Source organism: Zalophus californianus, chromosome 13 (genome assembly GCF_009762305.2).
Source record: "Zalophus californianus isolate mZalCal1 chromosome 13, mZalCal1.pri.v2, whole genome shotgun sequence".
NCBI classification, from domain to species: domain Eukaryota; kingdom Metazoa; phylum Chordata; class Mammalia; order Carnivora; family Otariidae; genus Zalophus; species Zalophus californianus.
This window is the reverse complement of record NC_045607.1, coordinates 42,627,691-42,649,442: the sequence shown is the minus strand read 5'-3', so window position 1 is coordinate 42,649,442 and position 21,752 is coordinate 42,627,691. Positions and strand designations below refer to the sequence as shown.

Genomic DNA, 21,752 nt, shown 5'->3' with positions numbered 1-21,752 from the left:
GGAAAGTGGGGGAGGCCAGAGCTTTCTGCTCTGGGGACTGCGTAGTCCCCGCTCTCTTCCTCCTTCCCATTCCAGATCTTCTCCAGGGAGATGGGGGCAGGGGAGGGAAAGTGGCATTAAAGGTCTTGGCCAACTGAGACAGGCCGTCTGAGGCACATGCAAGTGTGACTTGATCAGATTCCCGTATTTTGAAAGAGAAACATCAGCTCCAGGCCTGTTTTAGAAAAATAAACCTTTTACAAACCTCTTAATCTTCTATATATAATATATACATACATATACATATACATATATATATATATATATATTTGCTGCAAACATTTTATCATAGGCAAAGCTAACACAAGATAAGCAGTTTTCATTCTCTTTTTTTTTTTTTTTTTTTGAGAAATACAGCCACATTTACTGCTCCCAAAACAGATGAACCAATTTCGGGTTTGAAAACCTGTCATTGTTGATTTAAACCATAGCTGACTTGGTTAAACCTTGCAAATCTAGACTTTTATGGCCCCGAGACCCAGTTTTTGTTACATGACATAGGTAAATACTGTAGCAAATCAGCTGTCATTTTGATCTTGGAGACTTAAGTCATGAAGCTGCCCTTTCCCTGTCGCCATACTTTCACTACAGGGAGAAAGAGAGTGCTCTCTTAGGGATGGCTTTTGAAGGAGCTAAGGGGACAGCAACAGAGACTCATCAAGTGTTTGCCGACATATCAGGAAGCACCCTCTGGTGCCTAACCAATGCATGTAATTCTGAAATCAACAAATCATGATACTGCATTCTTCAAGGCTTCCCACACACAAAGGCAAAGTAACTCTAAAACTCCTGGAACAGAAAGTACCAAGGATTTTAGCAGAAAGGACAGAGACAATGGTGGAAAGTCCATGGAAATAACCAGGCACAGGATGTACAAGTCCAATGGGGAATGTTGCTAGAACCTAATCCTAGTAATAAAGAATGTTGTATCTTTACCTAAGTACCAAGTAGAATGAATGGCTTCGACCCCAAAGGTTTTATTACTAGATTCATATGCCACAAAATCCATTTGGAATAGATCGTATGAGCTACATAAAGGTGACTGGGATGTAGGAAACAGGGATTAAGCAGAAACTACATTTAAAGAAGATAATTTAGGGTTCTTTCTCAGAAGATAGTAACTATAAATCTTAGCAGTAGAGGAAATAGAATTAAAATGGATCCAAGTATCTCCTAACCTTTCTTTAAATCCTCAATAATGTCTTTTTGTTAAGTCTTAGCCTTCTACACTGAAAATGATGTATTTTTTTTCTTTCCTAGAAAGCCTCAAGACACATTGCATGTTGCTGAACAGCTTCTGAGCACAGTCCCTGAAATTAAAACAAATGTCTCGACCCAGAGATGAAAGGAGGACCTGGAAGGGTAAGTTAATTTACATGGGGCTGTACTCAATTTTTCTTCTCCAAGATCACATCCTCTCTTTTGTACTTTCTAAAATATAAATATATTTGTTCCTACTTGAGTGGTGGAAAGTGACGAAAGTCAGGCTTCAATGCAGGTGAGATTTAAATCCTTTAAAAAAAAAGTCATAGAAGATTATATAACCTCTGGGCTTTTCTGAGAACTGAGGAGAGCAAAATATTTGACAGAACAATGAAAAAAGAATCCACCCTTGACTGTGTAGGGCAAATCCTGAATGCCTTCATACTACTGGGGAGTTGCTGGTGAGAAGCAAAATTTCTTGGAAGCTTGAGCAAAACTAGAAATCTGACCCACGTCCTCAGGAACTAGGATGTGTAAATCTTGGCAATTCTTGGTTTACATTTTCAGATTTTGAGAATATTTGAAAAGCTCATAGCTATAAATACAATGAAAATGAAATGAGGTTTAAAAAAAGTGAGTACTAGGAGAATTTGGACACGTAGAAATCCCTCATCAGGAACACATTAAGCTCGATTGGTGAATTACCTTACTATGGTAATATGAATTTCAGATAGGGACATGGATCAATTCTCTCAGACTACTAGGGCTCTAGTCAGAGAATTTGTTCTTCTAGAGATTTAATGCTTAGAGAAAATAAACATTTATCCGAAAATGATATCAACACACACAACTGAATGAGTCAACCCAAAACTTAGTGGTGAGCCAAACCAACTATATTTGTTCTTGGGACACTTCAAGACAAATCCTCTGGAAAGAGGTTGACTCAGAGAGGTCTACTTAGGAGAGAATTTGGCCCATGTGCTCTCTGAGCTGTTACTCTCTACCATGGTCTACTTTGCTCTAACAAAGAGGTAATTTAAAGCCATGAGGGAAGATTCCTTGTGCTTAACTCCATGCTAAGCCCCAGAGCTAGTTAGTGGAACCCATGGTCGGAGCTTTACAGATATACAAAGGAGCCCAAGATCTGCACCGCTAGTGAAAATAGAGAAAATTAAGTAGCCTTTCAATTAACTACAAATCCATTACTGTGATGTTTCTGGTGGAAAGTAGATTCTCATAGAAATACCTGGCCAATACGTTCTTATGATCAGATCACATGTGCAGGTGATAGATTTTTTTGTTATCTGTTGGAGTCCACTTCAACTAGCAATTTTACTCTTAGTGGTAACACTGGGTTTAGGACTACTTCGGAAGAGCACTACTTTAGTTCACTGTTGACCAAACTGGGTTTGACGGAACTTGTTTTTCAAGATGTTAACAGTCAAATCAGAAAAGGAAGAGCTTTGTGCTCAAATAAATAGAGAAACCATAAGGTGAGCAATATTAAACAGAATTGTTTTTTACAGGACTTGCAGAGGATTTAGTAGGCTCATGTATATTTTGAACGTCAAGAGGTGGTTAAAGAATGCAGCATTTTCCCAATTTAGTAGTCTGTCCAGTCTCTTTTTTGGAAGGGTGCTTTCTGATATCTTAAACACCATTGTTCCACAGATGAGAGTATGGAAGCCCCTGAAAGAGTACAGTCTCTCTTCTTCCAGTGGAATAATCACAAAATCTTTTCACTTAATCTTTTTGTGGATGGGTTAACTTTAATTCAATTTCATTTGACTAAGCTGTTTTTGGTCCACTTTTATTTTAACAGAAAATAGCAGTTACAATCACAAGGCCCTTTTATTAATTGCTCCATGTGTCTCTTGTTGTTGGACAATGGGTTGCAATTATGATGTTGCAAAATTAAGATGAAGTATTTCCTATTAAGTTGTGGAGGAGTAACTCTCCACTTTTTCTTTTCAGTTTGAAAGACCCCATTCCACCTGCACACAGGAAATAGAAATTGCAAAAAAGTCTTGATTTGTATTATTGGATATGTAATATAAAGTAATTTCCAAAAGTGGAAAATGAATTTCTAAAAGATCTATGATGGCCATTAGGAAAGTCAAATGAAAAATGACTTCAACAGGCAATTCTTCAATCTTTCTGTCTCATTTCCACCCTTTATTAAGGGAGAAAGGGGTTTAACTGTGCTACTATCCAATCGGCAAAACAATTTCTGGACCTGTCACTTCTTTATTGGGGTCAATTTAATTTTATCGAAGCTCCTCAAAATTTCAAATGCCACCAAACAAACAAACAAACAAAACCCAGCTTTTTGAAAGTCAACCCCCCAGGAGGATATGTCAAGAAACAAACCTCAGAAACTTCTTATTCACTGTCCAAAAGGGGGCTCACTTTCAGGTCCCTCTCAAAATGTACAAAGTATAGCCATTTCCTATCTCCCCTTTGCTGATTAAATAGATCACATTTCATGAATCCACTCTGTATTCAGTGCTTTCTTGGGTCATATGAATATATGCCTTGAAAGGCATTCACTGAATATTTAGCCAAATGGAATTATGTCTCATTGGAACCAGATCACTGGTGGTAGGGGCAGGATGCCATTAAAAAACAAACAAACGTTATAATGTTTTAACTCTCAGTAACAATCATTAATACAAACTGAACTGGACTGAGATCCTTGGGTCAGAGGGGTAAAAGTATCTGCACAATTTAACCTATCGGTAGGGCTCTTGAACTTAGTTTTTTCCTCTACAGAGTAGAGGAAAAAACTAAGTGCTTTTTAATTCACCTTGTTTCTCCTCCCGTCTTTAACAATGAGACAGATTCCTCTTGTGTACACAAGATAATTCTCAAGCTAAAGGAAGCAGGGAAAAGCCCTGAAGTTATCCATTCAAGGTAATACTATACGTACAGTAAATATTTGAATAGAAAACAGTAGTGGTAGCTGGATATTTCCTTTGACTGGCAGCAATCCAGCCTTCAGACAGCTATCATTGTAAGAGATCTTTAGTTGCGTTAACATCACGTGATGCCTGGATCACCCTGGTTTGTGCTGGCATCTGAGAAGAACTCCCTTTTATCCACCGAGGTTTTGCATATTCCAAATTCTTGATCTCCTCTACAAGGTAAATATTACCCTATGAGTATAGATAACAACTACATGCTCTTCCTGTTAACCCAGTAGTAGTAACTGATGAAAGTAAAATCAAGTTGTGTTTAAATGGATCATCTTCATCATGAACACCTACCTTGCATTTTACAGGTACAACTAGTGGCATACAACCTTCCGGAGAAACCAAGGGCTTTGTTACAGTAAACTGGTCCAGGGTGATATCACAAGTATAAAAAATATTCCATTCTGTATCAAAACTAGGCACATGCCTTTATTTATAGTAACAGAAGTTAACAGAGTTGAGCAGTTTTGCCTTGGGCTCTATTTCTTGGCATCCTACATCAGACAAACGCATCATTCCGCATCTCTCCGCCCATAACTCCAGGGATCTAGTCTCAGGGTCATCTGTATGGAAAGGAAGGTGATATCACACTTGGATCTATAGTGGTGAGTAACTAAAAGCACAACCTCTCATTCATATTGCTTTAAAACATATACAGCATATATGTTTCAAAAAAAAAAGTAAAGAATATATTGATTTCTTTGTGGTGCTGAATCAACAATACGGTATGATGCAAGGCTTTAACAAATGAGAATCATAGATACAAATTTTTCTGTAGAGTATGTTTTAGACAAATGTGTCTTTTTAATACGTAAATCCTACATTGTAGGTTGTTCCTTTTTTTTTTTTCCTTTTGTTTTTGCCGTGGTAGAAAAGGTTGAGTAACTGTCCGTGAGCATGAGCTGAAGGTTTAGGTTCATTACTGAGATCCCCAGAATGCCAATATTTGCAATGCAAACAATTAGAATCCCACTGTGAAGGGCTCTGACACGTGTCTGCCTGCCTCTCGGTGGAGAGTCTCCAGACGAAGTCCTGCCTCTGTGGACCCTGCTTGGACACAGGGGCAGCCGCCCGAGGCCACCTTTTCGCCTAGTAATTGACTGTGCCAGCTATCTCACTGGTGACCGACACTGACCTGGAAACAACAGTGTGAGCGCTAGCCCCTCAGATCATTTTCATGTTGAACCTCCTGGGTCCAGCCACCTCCCCTTCCACAACAGCACCATTGTTTTTTCGGGGCACATACTCGAGGTCAATGCTGTTTTTGTGCTTGCCTTTCCCTCGGCTCCACACAAAGAGGAGGAGAAAACAAAATAAAACCACTCCCAGGAATGTGAAACAGCCCATGGCTGTAGACACCAGTATTGTTTTAAGGTCCAGGGAAAACGTATTGGCATTGGTGCCATTGGACATGGTGTCGTTGGCGTCCGTCATGTACATAGGGGTCCTGTTGGCATAAAGGAAGCGGTCTGAGGTGAAGCCTTTCACAGTTAAAGAGGCCGTGAAGGTGTCGTTCCCTGCTGCATTGCTAGCGATGCAGACATACATCCCGCTGTCTTGATCCTGGGCAAAGCGGATTTCCAGGGTGCCATCGCCCAACACGGTGGCTCTTCCATTGGACTTGGTGGTGATAAAACGCCTGCGCGGTGTCACCCAGGAAATGACAGGCTGAGGGTCTCCGTCAGCACTGCATTCGAGCTGGACCGTCTGCCCTTCATCCACTAGCAGATGCTGCAGCTTCTTTTCACGGATTTTCGGTTTTTTGCAGGTAAAGTAAAAAGAAAGGGCAGTGCTGTGGAAATCCTTGAATGATCTCTCACGGATGGTGTCGGGGCCAGCACACATGGGCTGCTGGCCCCCGAACTGCAGTGTGGGGTGCCGCTGCAGGATCCAGAGGAGACGGCAGTCACAGGCTAGTGGATTGTTATTGATGCTCAGGACCTCCAAAGCCCTAGGGGAGGAGAAGACATTCTCTTCCAGAGTTTCCAGTAGGTTCTGAGACACATTGAGCACACGAAGGAAGCGGAGCCCTTGGAAGGAGTGAGGCTCAATGGTGCGGAGCTGGGCCCCCACTATATGAAGCTCCTGAAGGCGGATCAGTTCCGAGAACATGCCAGCTTCGATTGTGCTGATAGGATTGTAGGAGAGGTTAAGGTGGGTCAGATATACCAGGTGTTTAAAGGCAAGGAAGGGGACCGTGGACAGGTTGGTATTGGTGATCGAGAGGGACGTGAGGTTGAGACCATAGAGGCTATTGGCAGGCATCATATCCAGTAAAGGCCAATAGTCAATCTCTAGATGTTTCAGGTGGAACAGTCTTTTAAAGGCATACACGGGCATAGTGTTGATATTGAGATGCTTCAGATGCAGGCTAATGAGGCTGTGGAGGTGGGAAAGGGCTTCTGTTGGTACAGCTGTGAGGTTGCATTTCTCCAGGGTGAGCTGCTCCAAGCTCAGGAGCCCACTGAAGGCCCTGTGTGATATATAAACCAAATCATTGTCCCCCACCTCTAGAGACTTCAGGTTGTGCAGGTCCTGGAACATGTAGTCCAGTAAAATGACAATCTTATTCTCACTAATGTCCAGCTTGGTGAGGTTGGATAGCCCCGTGAAGACCCCTAAGGGGACCAGTTTCAGGCGGTTACCTTTGAGGCGGAGGGAACGAAGGTTAAAGAGATTGTTAAAAGCTCCTGGCTCCACATTGGCAATGATGTTGTCACTCAAATCTATCTCCTCCAGCAGAGGATAGGATGTGAACTCCTCAGGGTTGACACTCTTCAGCCTGTTCTTGCTGAGGTCCAAGATTTTGGTCTCGATGGGAATGCCCTCGGGGATGGCGATGAGCCGCCTTCTGTGGCAGCTAACGGATTTGTTCTGGGCAGAGCATTCACAGCGAGCGGGGCAGCCAATGGTGGAACCCATGAAGACGAACACCACAGCCAGACCCAGGAATGGCTGCCAACATGATATGGCCGTGTGAAGCATGACTCCACCTCTTAGTCTACACCTTGGTCACGGGCCTGCAGGAGGAGGCAGGAAGAGAAGTTGAGTTAGGACATGGATAGGTAAAGGGACATCAAGAAGGCAGCAAGTACGATGGAAAGGACCCTGGATTGGGAATCACACTGATCTGGGATTGAACCCGAGGGCTACCCTTTTTAGCCACAGGGGGTAAGTTGATGCACCTCTCTGTGCGTTGGTTTTCTTGGCTGTAAAATGAGGATGATGATAGTAATAGCTTCCTAGAATTAGGACAATGTCAGTATTGAACAATTATAAGGAGACTAATACACTGTCTGGCACAGGATGTGAGGCACAAAAGCATGCATTTCACAAAAGGCTCCATGTTGAACTCAAACTCAAGCAACAGAGGTCAATGGCTAAGAGGAAACCTATTCAGCTTGAATCAGTGTCTGCATCTGTAATGTTGGGATATCATCCTCTGCTCAAAATGAAGCTAATAGAAGCTTCATTTGATATCAGGCTCTTAGGTTCAAAGTACAAACAAAAAGTTACATTCAATACAAGAGGTTGAGGCTTTATTTCCTTCAGATATAAGCTTTCTATTAAAAACTGCCCCTTAGAAGGTATACATCCTTCAGCATTCAGTAAGTCTTCATTTATGAAGGGGTTTTCTTTTTTGAGGTAAGTGAAAAGATCCTCAAAATCTCTTTGTATGCTTTGTGTTTGTTGTAGGGAAGAGACGGAATCAAGGCACCATAAGGGCTCTGATGATGAAAATGCTTTAAGAGTGGGAAGAGTCGTAATTTTAAGGAAAAAAAAGTTTTTAAATAATAAATGAACTATCATTTCATATTCAATTTCAAACCCAGTGAACATATTAAACTGAACTTAAAGCATACTCCTTTCCAATATCATTTGATACCTATTTAACTGTAGATATTTAAGCAGACACTGAACTTACTGCTCAACTGAATAGCAAGACGTGTGTTGTTGAGCTTTGCTTCTCCACATGAGATCCTGTGGGGTACACTTCATCCACAAACACCATATTTTACACAAGTCTCAGTAGTGTAAAACAGTATTTTTAGATAAAAAGATATTTGATCAACTTCAGTATTCACTCCTAAAAGAGCAATTGAAAGTACAATTCTCCATTCACAGTGTTCACATGTATGTCTATATCTCCATGTAAAGGTATGTCTACATCTAAATAAATATATCCATAAAAAAAATAACTAGGATCAACCCTAATGGTGAATTACTAGAGAAGTGCCTCTGAATGTAAGAATAAGGCAAAGATTCAGACAGTGCTCCAAAATCCATTATCTAGGAACATAGGAGTTGGTATTATTGGAAAAGATGGGGTAAAACTAGCATTGTTTGTAGATCAAATTAATGTCTAAATTACCTGAAAAGTGATGAGAATAGGAGAATAAATTAACATGGTACAAAATAAAAACATTTAGAAAATATCGTCACAAAGGATTAGTCACAGCATCTCTGAAAAAATTATATTCCTTAGAATAATTTAATGAGAAATACAGACTATGACAAACACTCAGCCCTACTAAGAAAACAAAACTTAGAAAAAAGAGACATATACTATTTATTTTAATAGATTCAATATTATAAAGACATTGTTTTTCAAATCCAAATATATCTCTGTGATCTATGTATATATTGAGAAATTTGAAAGTTCATTTGAAAGAAGATAAATATGAGAGTAATCAGAAATATTAAACAGTAGTAATGGCAACAGACCCTACCAGATATCAAAAATAAAGCAGTACACTACATGAAAATACAGTCAATGAAACAAAGTAAGGAATTAAAGTATATTTGAAAAGTTAGTATAGGTGAAAGTGGGCATTTTAATTCAGTGAGAAAGATATAAATGATTGGCTAGATATTTAGTGGGAAAAGATACACAACTTCATTTGGTCCAATAAAATAAATTCCAGATGAATTAAGAACTAGAATGCATGAACAGATAATGTATTAGAAGAAAATTCAATAATTTTATAATAGAATTGAAAAGCATTTTCTATGAATAAAGCCAGACACCATGAAAGAAAATGGTCTATTTGTATGCATCTAAAAAATAATAGCATAACAAGTAAACAACATGCACATTGAACACCCAAAGACCATGATCAACTTGGTATTAAACAGCTCTTATTAATCAACACGGAAAAGAGGTAAATGTCAATAGAAAATGAGGCAATGAATGTAATAAACACTAAAAACAGCTAATCAATATATGAAAAGATGACCAACCTCACTAGTAGGCAAAGAAATGCAGGTTAAACAACAGGAACATATCATTTTTACCTAAGTTCAATCCCTATTTTTACCCAGAATTAACAAGAGTAGAAGGAACTGATGGAATAGAAAACAGGTAGAGCCTTCAGGAGGTTCAGGGGCAACAGTGAGGTTACTGGATACATTAAACTTAAATATATCTAAGTTCAATATGTGCATCCCTTTGAACCATTTTTTCCCCAACTTTGAATTTTTAAAAGCCACTTCATTGAGGGATGATGGACATACAAAAAATTATATATTTAATGTATACAAGTTGAGGAGTTGGGAGGTAAGTAGACATCTGTGAATCTATCACCACAATCTTTGCCATAAACATAGCTACTGCTTCCAGAAGAGGATTGATCTGATGAGCCATATTTTTTTTTCTGACGATATATCATAAGGAAATAATTTAGTGTGCACAGATGTTTGGTACAGGTTCATCAGGTTTGGGTTGGCTCGTCTGGTTTTCTTATCTTCCTAAGGTGGAACCCTAGATCATTGATTTTGGACCTTCATTTCTAATATAAGCTTTTAAAATGCTTACTTGCATTTCAGAAGTTTTAATATATATATATATATAAAACTTATTCAGTGACAACATTTTTTTTTTTTTTTAGTTTACTTTATGCTTCTTTTTTGCTGATGGATTGTTTAGGATAGAGTTACCTTATTCCAAGTATGTAGTTAGATCTTTTCTAGAATCTTACTGTATTTTATGTATTTAATTCTGTTGTGGTCAGAGAACTGCTCTGCAACATTTCCATCCTTCGAAACCTACTGAGATTGTTTTACGGATCTTTTATCATTAGAAAGAGTTCATCTTTGTCTGTAGTAATATTTGTCTTCAACTCATTTTGAAGGATTACTGTAGCCACTCTAGCTTTGAGCTTAATGTTCTCATGGTATATCTTTTTCCATCCTTAACTCTCAACCTATTTGTGTCTCTGTAGTTAAGAGTTTCTTTTATAGCCAGCATGTGGTTGGTTCTGGCTTTTCAATCGATCTCACGATCTCTGCAATCTCTGCCTTTTGTTAGATTGTTTTGTCCACTTATACCAAATATAGTTAACTAAAATGATTGCATTTTGGGGTGCCATTTTGCTATTTGTTGTCTATCTGTCACCATTTGAATTTTTTGTTCCTTTCTTTTTTGTCTTTTTCTATTTTAATCTTTCAGTATTGCATTTCAATTCTTTAGCCCTTCTGTGTATGTTTATGTACATTATTTTTATTTGTTCAAAAGATTATAGTATACATCTTTAATTTATCACAGTCTACTTAGAGGTGTCATCAAATTGCTTCAGGTAAAATACATAGTAAACCCAGCAACAGTTTATTTCCATTCTCACTCCCTAGCCCCCACCGTCATCCTTCATGGAGAGAGAGAAAGAGAGAGTTCTAGGCAAAGAAAATAGGGAGTACAAAGGCATGGAAGCAATGGAAACCCTCTGTGATTGGAGAATTAAAGTCATTCAGACGGGCTGAAGCAAATATAGGAGAGAAACAGAAAAGAGGTCGAAGAGGTAATTAGAGGAATGATTTACAAGAGGCTTGTAAACCATGATAAGCTGTTTTCACTCTAGCCTGAGGGCAACAGCAAGCTACTAAAGTGTTTTATGCAAAAGAGTAACATGATCAGATTTATATTTTTGGGAAGATTAATCTGACTGTGGCATGAAAAATAGACTTGCAGGAGGGAAAAAGTTGAAACTCCTGAAGCTGTTGAATTAATTCAAGCCAGAATAGAAGTGGTCTCAATTAGGGTCATAGGAATAGGCTTGGGTAAATGGACAGATTGAAAATGTGTTCTGAAGCTGAATAGAGAAATGCTTTAGTTATGGATGGGCGGTGAGGGATGTAGGAGAGGAAGATGACAAGATGATTCCTACCCTTTTGTCAGCTGGCTAAGACTTGGTGTCATTCACTGAGAGGGCAAGCTTAAGGGCAGGTACAGGATGAGCAATTCCTGGTTTCCTCCGATGTGTCTGTCCCTCAGTGGGCCAACATGTGTGGGTTCATTGGGCAGCTTAATGTTTTTACTCCTTGCAAATAGTATCTTTCAAATACTTTTAAAGTATTTCTTTGGCAGAACAGGGAAAATGTATTTTCCGTTACACTTACAGGACTCTTTATGTTCAAGATAAAAGTTTGATTACATACTCTGTACTCTTGAATTTATTTTGAATTGATATTTATTCTCCTGGAGAGTTTAATCTTCTCAGGCAGAGTTTGTCCAATCTGCATATCACCAGCTAGGTAAGGAGATAACTGGCATCCTATTTCTGATTTATTTCGGTAATACTTTAGGGAAAGTTTATTTTATTGCTTGGATCCCTTAATCTGGCTGAGTGTGTCTTAACATATGGAATGACAGTATCTAATTCGGCCATAGCTGCAATTTAACCAGAAAGGAGCTGGACTAAGATGGATAGTATCTGGAATTTTTTCCTTAAAAAATTTGTTTGTTTCAAAGTAAAGGACCACCACAACGAAGGATGGGTAAGTACTTAGCAAGCAGGCAGCAGACAAGCTCCCTTCAGATCTAGAATACCTTTCCTGTTCTACTGTCTTTCAATGAGGCAGAAGTAGATACTTTGTGGCCGTATCTCATCAGAGTTCTTTGATGCACTTCAGAAACTGTGTAGGCAAGTTGTGCTTTATTGTTCTCATCACAAATATTTTTCAGTTGTAGTCTTAGAAGGGCCAACTGCTGACTCCCTTTAGCTTTCAGTGTCAGCAGAAGCCTTACAATCAAAGCTTTCTTGTCATATCTGACTGTGACCAAGGTTTGATAAGATGAACTTCGTTTCATTAAGAATAAAGCAGGAACTAAAATCTGTAGGGAGCTGACTAGGGCCTTTTTTTCTTTTCTTTTTTTTTTAAAGATTTTATTTATTTTTCAACAGAGAGAGAGAGAGAGAGACAGCGAGAGAGGGAACACAAGCAGGGGGAGTGGGAGAGGGAGAAGCAGGCTTCCCGCGGAGCGGGGAGCCCGATGCGGAACTCGATCCCAGGACCCCGGGATCATGACCTGAGCTGAAGGCAGACGCTTAACGACTGAGCCACCCAGGCGCCCAGCTAGGGCCTTTCTATTAATTCTGATCAAAGGGCCTCTCAGGTACAATGATTATACCTTTCTAAACCTAGTATGTGAAGTTGGATATTTTCATACTTTTTGTGTGCTGGGTATTTATTTTACAGCTTGTCCTATTAATGTAAGAAACAAACCAAAACATCAGGAAGTAGACTTAAAGAAGGAAGAATAGGAATAGCAAAAATTTGGACCCAGAAATACCTGGCTCCAAGTCTAAGTTAGATATTTGTTAGCTGTGGAACATAGGTAGGCTGATGATGACTATGATTCTTAACTCCTCTGTTAATTTGTGATAATAAAGCAGAATAAACATGAGGATTAAAGATGGTCCATGTAAGGTGCCTAACGCATAAATAATAGTGGTCATTACCGATTTTTTTTTAAAGGGATAATGGTTTGGTTTGTTGAGAAAGCATGCCAAAGAAAGACATGGATTTCCTGAGTACAGATTAGGAGAATATTGGAGAAAAAGGTCCTCAAACAGATGACACAGTGATAAGGAGAAATGGAAAGCTTTAAGCAGCCTTCATTAAAAAACAAAACAAAAACCAGCTATAAAGGGAAGAGGTGAGAGTTGTATGCTGCTTAAAAAGGAAGTTTAGGAGAGAAACAGCTACATTGATAGATGTTAATGATAAATTGCTTATGCTGGGAATTCTATGATAAATTTCGTTTTCTAACTGGCAACCGAGTAAGGGAACAAAACAATAAATGGGGAGCACAGAAATCTCTTTAAACCTTCACACTAGCTAATGGTAGGATTTTTCTTTTTTTCACGAAAGCTATTTTCCCATAGGGAGAGGTGGGTAATGAGGGAGGTGGGGAAGAAAAGGGAAAGATGTAACGAATAAAGGAGTCCAAAATACACCTGAGGTGATAATTTCAAGGTGTCTAGAACTGTAAATTCAGAAATACTGGTCTGGGCTAAAATCAGATCCTGAAGAGTTGTGAAAGTTGTTTAAAACATTTGAGAACTAAGAAATCAATTTTAGTGTAAGTCTTGAAATTCACCAGGGTTACCTAAGTCCTTTGAAGGACCCCAGGTGAACTTGAGATTGAACCCCAAGGTTCAATCAAACCCCTAACCTGGCAGGAAAAATTGGATTTGAACTTTCTACAGAATAAAATTTGTCCTTCTACATGATCTCCAATTACCCTCCAAAGCATTGTATTTTTACCTTTTTCTCCTGACTCAGTTTTGGTAGGGTGTAAATAGAAACTTTGAATATTGAGGCTCAACCTGAAGAGTGTTCAAGGTGGAAATGAGAAGGGCCAACATGAAAGCCAGATTTGGAGAGGATCCATGGTGTTTTATGTGACAAGATAACTCTTTTTTAAGCAAAAATCACAGATGTAATGATAATCAGTGTCTCATGCAGATAGGCGAACAGTTACCCAACATTGTAGATACCTCTCAATTAATTACATGCAGATTGCCAGTTCTGTAAATAGCTGAGGATAGCATTTTGATCTCCAGTTGCCAGGATAGAGACTGTTAGAATCTCACATTATCTATACAGGCTTCAAACCAAATGATAATTGCAAGTATCTATCTGTATGGAAATTAGCTGTTAATATGATTTAATGCAGTGAGATTAATATAAAATGGTCATTCAACTAGTAAATTGAACAGGCAGGATTTAGATCTAGTCCGATAGCATCTTAATTTTTTTCCCCCTATTGTCCCTTTATAATTGATTCAAGAGAGGTAAAGAGATCAGGAAACTTCTTTTTTAACTGGAGCTTTCATAGATAACTTAGTATCTGCTGGAACTGGCAGATTTTAAAACTGGTTCCTTTTATGGGGCAAAATCTGGGGCTCTTTGGGACTCACACGATCAAAGGACATCTCTGATGTGGTGCCCTTGATTTGGATGTGTGAATTTCTATTCTGTGCTGGTGGAATAGTCTTGCCACCATCCCTAGGAATGGTCACCTCCAGCTACTTTTTGCAGAGGCCCCGGTACCCTCCCCCAGGTGGCATTTTTGAAGGGTCCTAAGACAAGCCCTGTACTGGTGCCCTCATGCATGTTGCCCTCATTTTGCATGGGGAAAAGTTGCCCAGAAAAACCCTGTCAGTGCAGAATAATCCCAATACAGAAGCAACTTCCTCTACTCTGCCACAAAAAAAGGCTGTCTAGCCTAACATTTATTCTCTGGATTTCCCAGGAAGAAGGTCGAAGTCATGACGTGCCCTTAACTACAGTGGAAGAGTAGGAAGGGTTCCACACATCCTGTTTGAAGCACTTTTGTCTCCATTTCAGGGGAAGCACCCTTCTTGCTTCTTGATTCATTTGCCAAAGGTCATATAGCCGTAGTCAATAACGGAGCCCCTATTTCTATGCAGGATTGTTTAGCTTCACGGGCAGACCTCTTAACCCTCATCTGTGTTTCTTCCATCCTTTCTCATATAGTATCACTAAATACAACTCATCTCAGATAGCAACTACTTAAGCAACTAAAAAGTAATGCTTCCTTTTAAAATCTCCCCACTCCCCACCGCCCCCCCCCCCCCCCCCCCCCCCCCCCCCCCCCCCCCCCCGCACTATGCTTTGGTATCTCTTTTCATGGTTCTGAATCTGCTCTCCACTGGACTATATCTATTTCAAAACATGAGTTCATTTTGTATTCAAGTGACTAGTAAACAATTAGCAGAGCTTGTCCTAAGTCATTAATTAATAGTTTGTTTAATCTTTTCTCAAATTGGAGAGCCCTCTGTTCTTGTGATTATTTTCATCCCTTTGAAATGCAAATTATTTGCTCCTCTCCCACAGTTCTGAGTCTTTTGGCCTACATAGAAATACTTGGACATACAGAATATGCACATTCTACTTAAACCTTTTAAAGATGAAAGTGCTTTTTGTCTGCCTTTGAGATCTTTCTTTGAAATTAATATTATTAAAGGGTAGTTGGCTTGAGATGCTGAGGGCCTCACAAACGTGATACGTGAAGCTTCAAATCGGGAATAAGGGAATGGCCAAGAGGATAGGTCTGCAAAATAAAAATGTGTTTAAGTAAGTCCTAACTCTCATTCTCAGTCTTATCTTTAAAATGGGAATTATAGTAACTATCCTACAGACTCCTTGTGAGAACAGAATGCCATAGTGCATGCATATAAAGTCAGAGTTCCATATGTGTTGGCTATTACTATTGTTATTGATTTGGAGAAAGGGAAATATTGCAGATATCTTTAGACATACAAAATTTCTCAGTTGAAGGGAGCACTACTTTCCTGATGGACACAGTCACCTCCAGGGAGAGCCTATCTGCAGGCTCTGGAGTAGCCTATTAAGGTAGATATTTAGGGCTGTTAAGTATCTCGTAGCACAAATGAGAAAACTCAGGTAACCATGATCCCGGGCAAACATTCCTGCTAACACGTCACTTAAATCTGTCTGAAGGTAGAGTTAGAAAAAGCTATGAAATGTGTGCCTCACTTGGGAGTTAAAAAAAAGAGAAGGTTGCCTGCCTTTCTGCCGTGATTGCTCAGTCCTCGAGATCCACTCAGGCCAATCTCAGTGAAAAGTGTGACCACTGAGGACCACTACTTCTCTTGCGTAAGATTATTACATTTTACTTGGGAAAATAAAATCAAATGGAGGAGCATTCTCTTAGGGAGTTCAGATTCTTGAATCCTGTCTGTTCTATGAAAACCTGGACTCTTTTGAAGTATGGGTATTCATGACTGAAGGGGAGTCTGACTGGAGATTACCTGGTTTTAATTAGTTGGTACTGAAGGCACCTAGACATTTTCTTTCTTATTTAAAGCTGTTCAGACAAGATAGCCATCTTAAATCCCATCTGGAACATTCTGGAAATGAACAAATATAAATTTCTGCTGGCTTTTGTAAGAGATAAATCCTGCAATCTCAGGGGCTTAAACCAGTAGTTTATGAGTTCTGCTCCACTCAAATACTGAGGGACTTGTGCCTGTATATTTTATGTATTCCCCCTCTTCTAGATCGTGGAAGTCCTTTCCATTCCATATGGAGAAAGGAAGAGGACTATGGGTAAGAGAGCTTGACCTGACAATAGCACTCATAATTTCTGCTCACATTTCATTAGCCAGAACTCAGGCATGTGGGTACACCTGACCACCCGGGAGGCTGGCAAATTGCTTCTGTAAGCAGCCAGCCATTCTCTCCTGAAAACAAATAGAAACTGATATTAAGTATCAATCTGGTATTTAAGGATATATTAAAGTTTCTATCATCTATCTAAAGTATCATTGATGCAATTTTGCATTCGGCTGGTGTTTTTTTTTTTTACACATTAGAGAAACAAACATAATCATGTCTTGCCACAGTAAGCTTTTATTGATGTACCCATCTTTGTCAGAGAATTGCATCTAAAATTCCCATTTACCTATTCTTAATTCATACTAAATCATTATTAGGTTCCTAGGTATAGGAATTTTATTTTTCTAGCTACTTTTTAGATGAGAAAATTTAAAAAAAGCTATATAGTAAACAGACTAAGCAAGAACATGTAATTTTTTTATACCAACAGATTTTAGCTTCTAAGTAGATATTTGTAGACTTTCCCTTATTTTAGCAACGAATGACTGCCAAGTAATTGCTTAAAATCCCTCTACGAAAGAGTGGGAAACTATCAAAGCAAAAAGTGTATTTAATCCAACTCAATAAACACATGCTAGGTACCTGCTATGCGCAAGGCAGAGCCGGGGACACAGAGAGGAGTAAATGCAATTCTTGTTTTCAAACGGCTGGTAGTGTAGTTGGGAGATACTGTCCCGTAAACAAATTAATGATATTAACATCATTCTCCCAAACTGGAATCAAATTATAACTTTAAATATCAAAGATACATTTTATTACGTTATTTAAAAATAAATTGAAATGTCACATAAAACCACATCAGGGAGAAATAATTTGCTTATCTGTGATTCATCTTTTTAAGTTGACTATGCAGGCATTAAAACTATTGTTACAGTAAGGAGATATTTAACTTGGAAGATTTTTACATAGAAAATGTAAGCTGAAAAAAGTGGGACGTGAATTTATAGCTGTACTATGAATATAATGGAGGGGAAAATACCCTTATGCACTGAAAGATTGTAAAGAAATACACCAAAATGTTAAGTGTCAGAATATCCAGTATTTGTAGCACAGTCTGTCAATTCTAATTTTGAAAAGAACATAAAAGCATGATGCCAACCCTTTGAAATGAAATTCAATCACAGTAAACCTCTGTGCTGGTGGATAACTGATCTATAGACATGACTTGCCATGCCCTTCATCAGTTATTTAAATAGCCACCCTCTAAAGTTAGGGCAGAATGTAAGTCCCCTTTGGGGTTCCTGTTTCTATTTTTGCCATGAATATTGTAGTGCTCTGTTGCTACCTTAGGCTTTCCCACCATGTATTAAGTATGTGTATGTGCATGTCCCATCTGCTCTAGTAGAATCTACATTCTTGGAGTTGCACCTGTGTGCCTTCCTGGAACAGCAGTTCTTGACCAGGGAATCCCCAGACTGCAGGTGTAGAGTAAGTTAGTTAGTGAGAAAGAAAGGACTCAGATTCAAGGATACTCAAAAGGGAACTACATAAGAGCCTCAGCCGGATCTGGGCAGTAGCTCTTTTCTTGTATAAACGTGTTTTTATTGCCTGTCAGTCTCCCGAAGGAAGAAAGGGGGAGGCAGTCAGCCTCTGCTGATCGGTGAGATCAGTAGCACCATGTTTCCAAATGTCACTCCTATGACACTGTCATCACTTTTGTTGACTCTGTGTGTCACTTGTCCTATTTACGTACAACTTTAAATGGAGAATCAGAATGGAAATTACTAAATGGAAAGGCATTAAAAATACCTACAATGGAAGCAAAACATTGTTCTAGCTAAAATTGCTTGTCTTCCAAAGCTCTGCACTAGAGACCTGCCTTCCATTTGGAAATGCGGGGTTCGAGAGCTGTTCAAACTGAGTCTCCTCGCTGTAATCAGAGGAAAGACAGTAAACTTAAAAGGGAATAACTTTATGCCCATTGATGCAGCGTTACTAACCATTTTGTGCCACCTAAAATCACTGTCCCACATTGGAATGCATCCCACACTTTGGGAAATACATGAAAGACTTAAATGAAACAGGCTTCTCACTTCGAATATTTCATTTGTCAGGATTCTGTAAGAGCAGTAAGAGAGTCAAACGTCTACCAAATTCTGGAATAGACACTCGCTCTCAGCCCTCTGTCTGCACTCTCAGCCTTCTACTCTCCTGTCTTCCTCCCGGTGCAGTTCTGGGTGTCTCTTTACATACTATTGCTCGGCATCCTTTGCGACAGAGAGAGTATTAGTGAATATTCTTCTTTCGTGTATTTCTAATGAGGGAACAGAGAAATTGCATCTTATTTGATTTCTTGGTTTCTTTCAGTTGAAAATACATACAAAGAGATGGAGAAGTTTATATATACATGAATACGTGTGTGCATTTGTTACTGATAACTGTGTCTCTTTGGAGATTATATACACACACATGCTATATATACACACACTATCCATGGTATATACTGTATATAGTGTAGTGTGTGTGTATATACAGATATACACTATGTGTAGTCACACATATTAGGGAAGCTTCTATGTATTTGCCAGTTTATTTGTATTTTGGTAAACATTTCTAGAATCATAGGGAATCACATTATCTCAAATATATTTACCCTCATGCAATATACATGCTAATTATCCTCATCTGGATAAATTGTCTTGAAAGAAAACTAATAAATAGCTTAGCAAACAGATTTTCATGACAAAAAATTAGTCAAAAACAAGTATGAAAGAGCTCAGCATATAAAAGAGCTTACATAAGGTAATGAATTCTAGCAATTCTAACTTTGTTTTATGGAAAACAATGTCATTTGAGGTTTTAGCTCAGCCACTTCAAGGGTATAATTTATATGTGAAACCCTGAGTATTTATTTGAAATCTTGAGTATTTAGAACCAAGTGAAATCTTAGTTTGGTTTTTAGGTAAGAAAACTGATTTAAACTAGGCCCATTAGTACCTAAGAATGTGTGGCCAGAAAAAAAAAAAAGGCAGCATTAACTAAATTTCTGGTACAAATTCCTTATAGGGCCTTATTAAGTATTATCCCGTTCTATATTTCAAAATAATGATAAAAAATTTATGACCTGCTTACTTTAATATGCATTATATTATTCAGTCCTCAAAGCAACCTCCTCTGCATAGGACCTGTTTTCGTTACCATTTTACATAGATGGGGAAACTGAGTCTCTAGATGAATTTACTTGTGCAAGGTTATGGAGCAAAGAAGCTGTAGAAGTAGGACTTAAACTAAGGTCTTTCTGGCTCTAAAGCCCGAGTTATTCTGTTAAAAACAACTCCGGGTGACGGGTAGTATATTTTCTGTGTCCTTAACAGAATATGCAATTGGGACTTAGGGAAGTCTGAGCAACTGTATCAAGTCCATTCACGTCAAACTGGTAGGGCTAGGATTCAAGCCTACGTCACTGACTCCGTAGCCTAGCTGAACTTCCTCTACCCATCTCTGCACATAGAATTTGGATAGCAGAGGAACAAAGAACCCCTCTCTGTCAACATGTCATATAGATTAAATAAGTAATTCATTATGTAATGTATTGCTTTTGGCTTTACTAATGTCTCATTATGTTGGATTAATATTGCATATTCTCAGCATGGCAAAACTCAAGGTGGGAGATACATTTGTGTCTGCTCTGGTGATCTAGGTTTCCTACCGGTAGAATGACCACAGAATATACCACCCCAACTGGGACACTTCAGTGAAGGGGTGGGGACACGATTCAGAATAATGCTGGACAACATGTGAAAAACACAGACTATACCAAAGGAGGATATATGACCACTGTCCTGGGAGCATGTTGATTTTCCCCCCGTAGAGTCTTATGCTGGTATACTCCCTGGGTTCCAGGTTTCTGCTATAACAATTTTTCTACTTGATGCTGACCTCAAAACTAATTGAGTACTTTCAATGTAAATCTGAAACAAACGATTTCTTTGATCTTGATTAATACAGTTTTAGGAAAAAATTGAGATCAAGCAAGAGATCTGGGGTTAGAATGCAGCAAATTCTCTTGTCTTTTGAGAACTATGCTATCTTTACAGCCAGAAGACTATGACAGTAAGGAGTTTGCATTTAACCTCAATAGAACATCACTGATTTTTGTGTTTTGTTTTTGCTGTGACAAGAGTGATACTTATGAATTCTGTTAACCCTTGAGGAAATGTGTTGCCTTTGACTCTCAATTGTTGTTCTGAAGTCCAACGTGAAAACTTTTGTATAGTGGGCTGTGCTATTTTCATATCAACCATGGTATAATTAGGGGCTGAGTTCATGCCCAAAGCCTTGGAATTCACAACCAATTATCAACAAATCATAGACATACTGGTATGCCATGGAAACAGAGACACATCATGGAAACAGCATGGAAAGCCTCCAATGCTTGATCTTGCAACTGCTGATTAACTATGTTAATCATGGCATTTAAACTCAGGGAGCCTGTTTCCTAAGGTCAAGGATAATACATATTTTTCAGCTATTTGTTGAGATTTTTAAATGAGTCGAAGCACATATAATATTCGGCATGTAGGAAGTCCTTAGCAAATCTTGGTTCTCCCTTTCTTTTTACTTAGAATAGCAAAGTCACCCCCTAAGTTTTATAACTACACTGTATAATTGCATTTTTCACATCAATCACATAAAATGTCACTATCTTTCTTTTCTCTTCCCTCCCCCTTTTCCTTTTTGTTTTTCCATTTTCTTCCTTCTCTACCACCTCTCCCTACTTCCCTTCTTATTTAAAGATTTAAGGTAGCCAACATGTTATAAAATTGTACACGAATAATTTGACAAAATTGGAAATTTGACCTTTAAAAAATCAATCATTAGCCAATTTCATTAATTAGCCATTTAATTAAGCATGAGTCATGTTTGTAATACCTTTGTGCAAATGGGCAACAACATTTTTTTCCTCTGGAGGATAAAATTCTCTATAGCGAATACACACATGAATATTAACTTTAGATAAAATGCTCTTCAAAATTAGTTTGATTCCTTAAAAGCAAATAAATTTTAAGACATGTAAATTTTTAAGTCCCTTATTATCCTTAGATGGAAACTTCTGTGTTAGTGTTCATGTTTGTTTTTCTTTTTCTTTTTTTT

At 38.6% G+C, this 21,752-nt stretch overlaps 1 protein-coding gene across 3 annotated transcripts in view; it reads right to left on the bottom strand.

Annotated features, from left to right (window-relative positions):
- Positions 1-4,630: 4,630 nt before the first annotated feature.
- Positions 4,631-21,752, bottom strand: part of LINGO2 (leucine rich repeat and Ig domain containing 2) — a 1,255,110-nt gene continuing 1,237,988 nt past the window's right edge. For all 3 annotated transcript variants that reach the window (XM_027614289.2, XM_027614287.2, XM_027614288.1), the window contains one exon: positions 4,631-7,234. In XM_027614289.2, the coding sequence (XP_027470090.1) occupies positions 5,379-7,199 (1,821 nt within the window). In that variant the 5' untranslated portion in view covers positions 7,200-7,234 and the 3' untranslated portion in view covers positions 4,631-5,378. The remainder of the gene's footprint in view (positions 7,235-21,752) is intronic.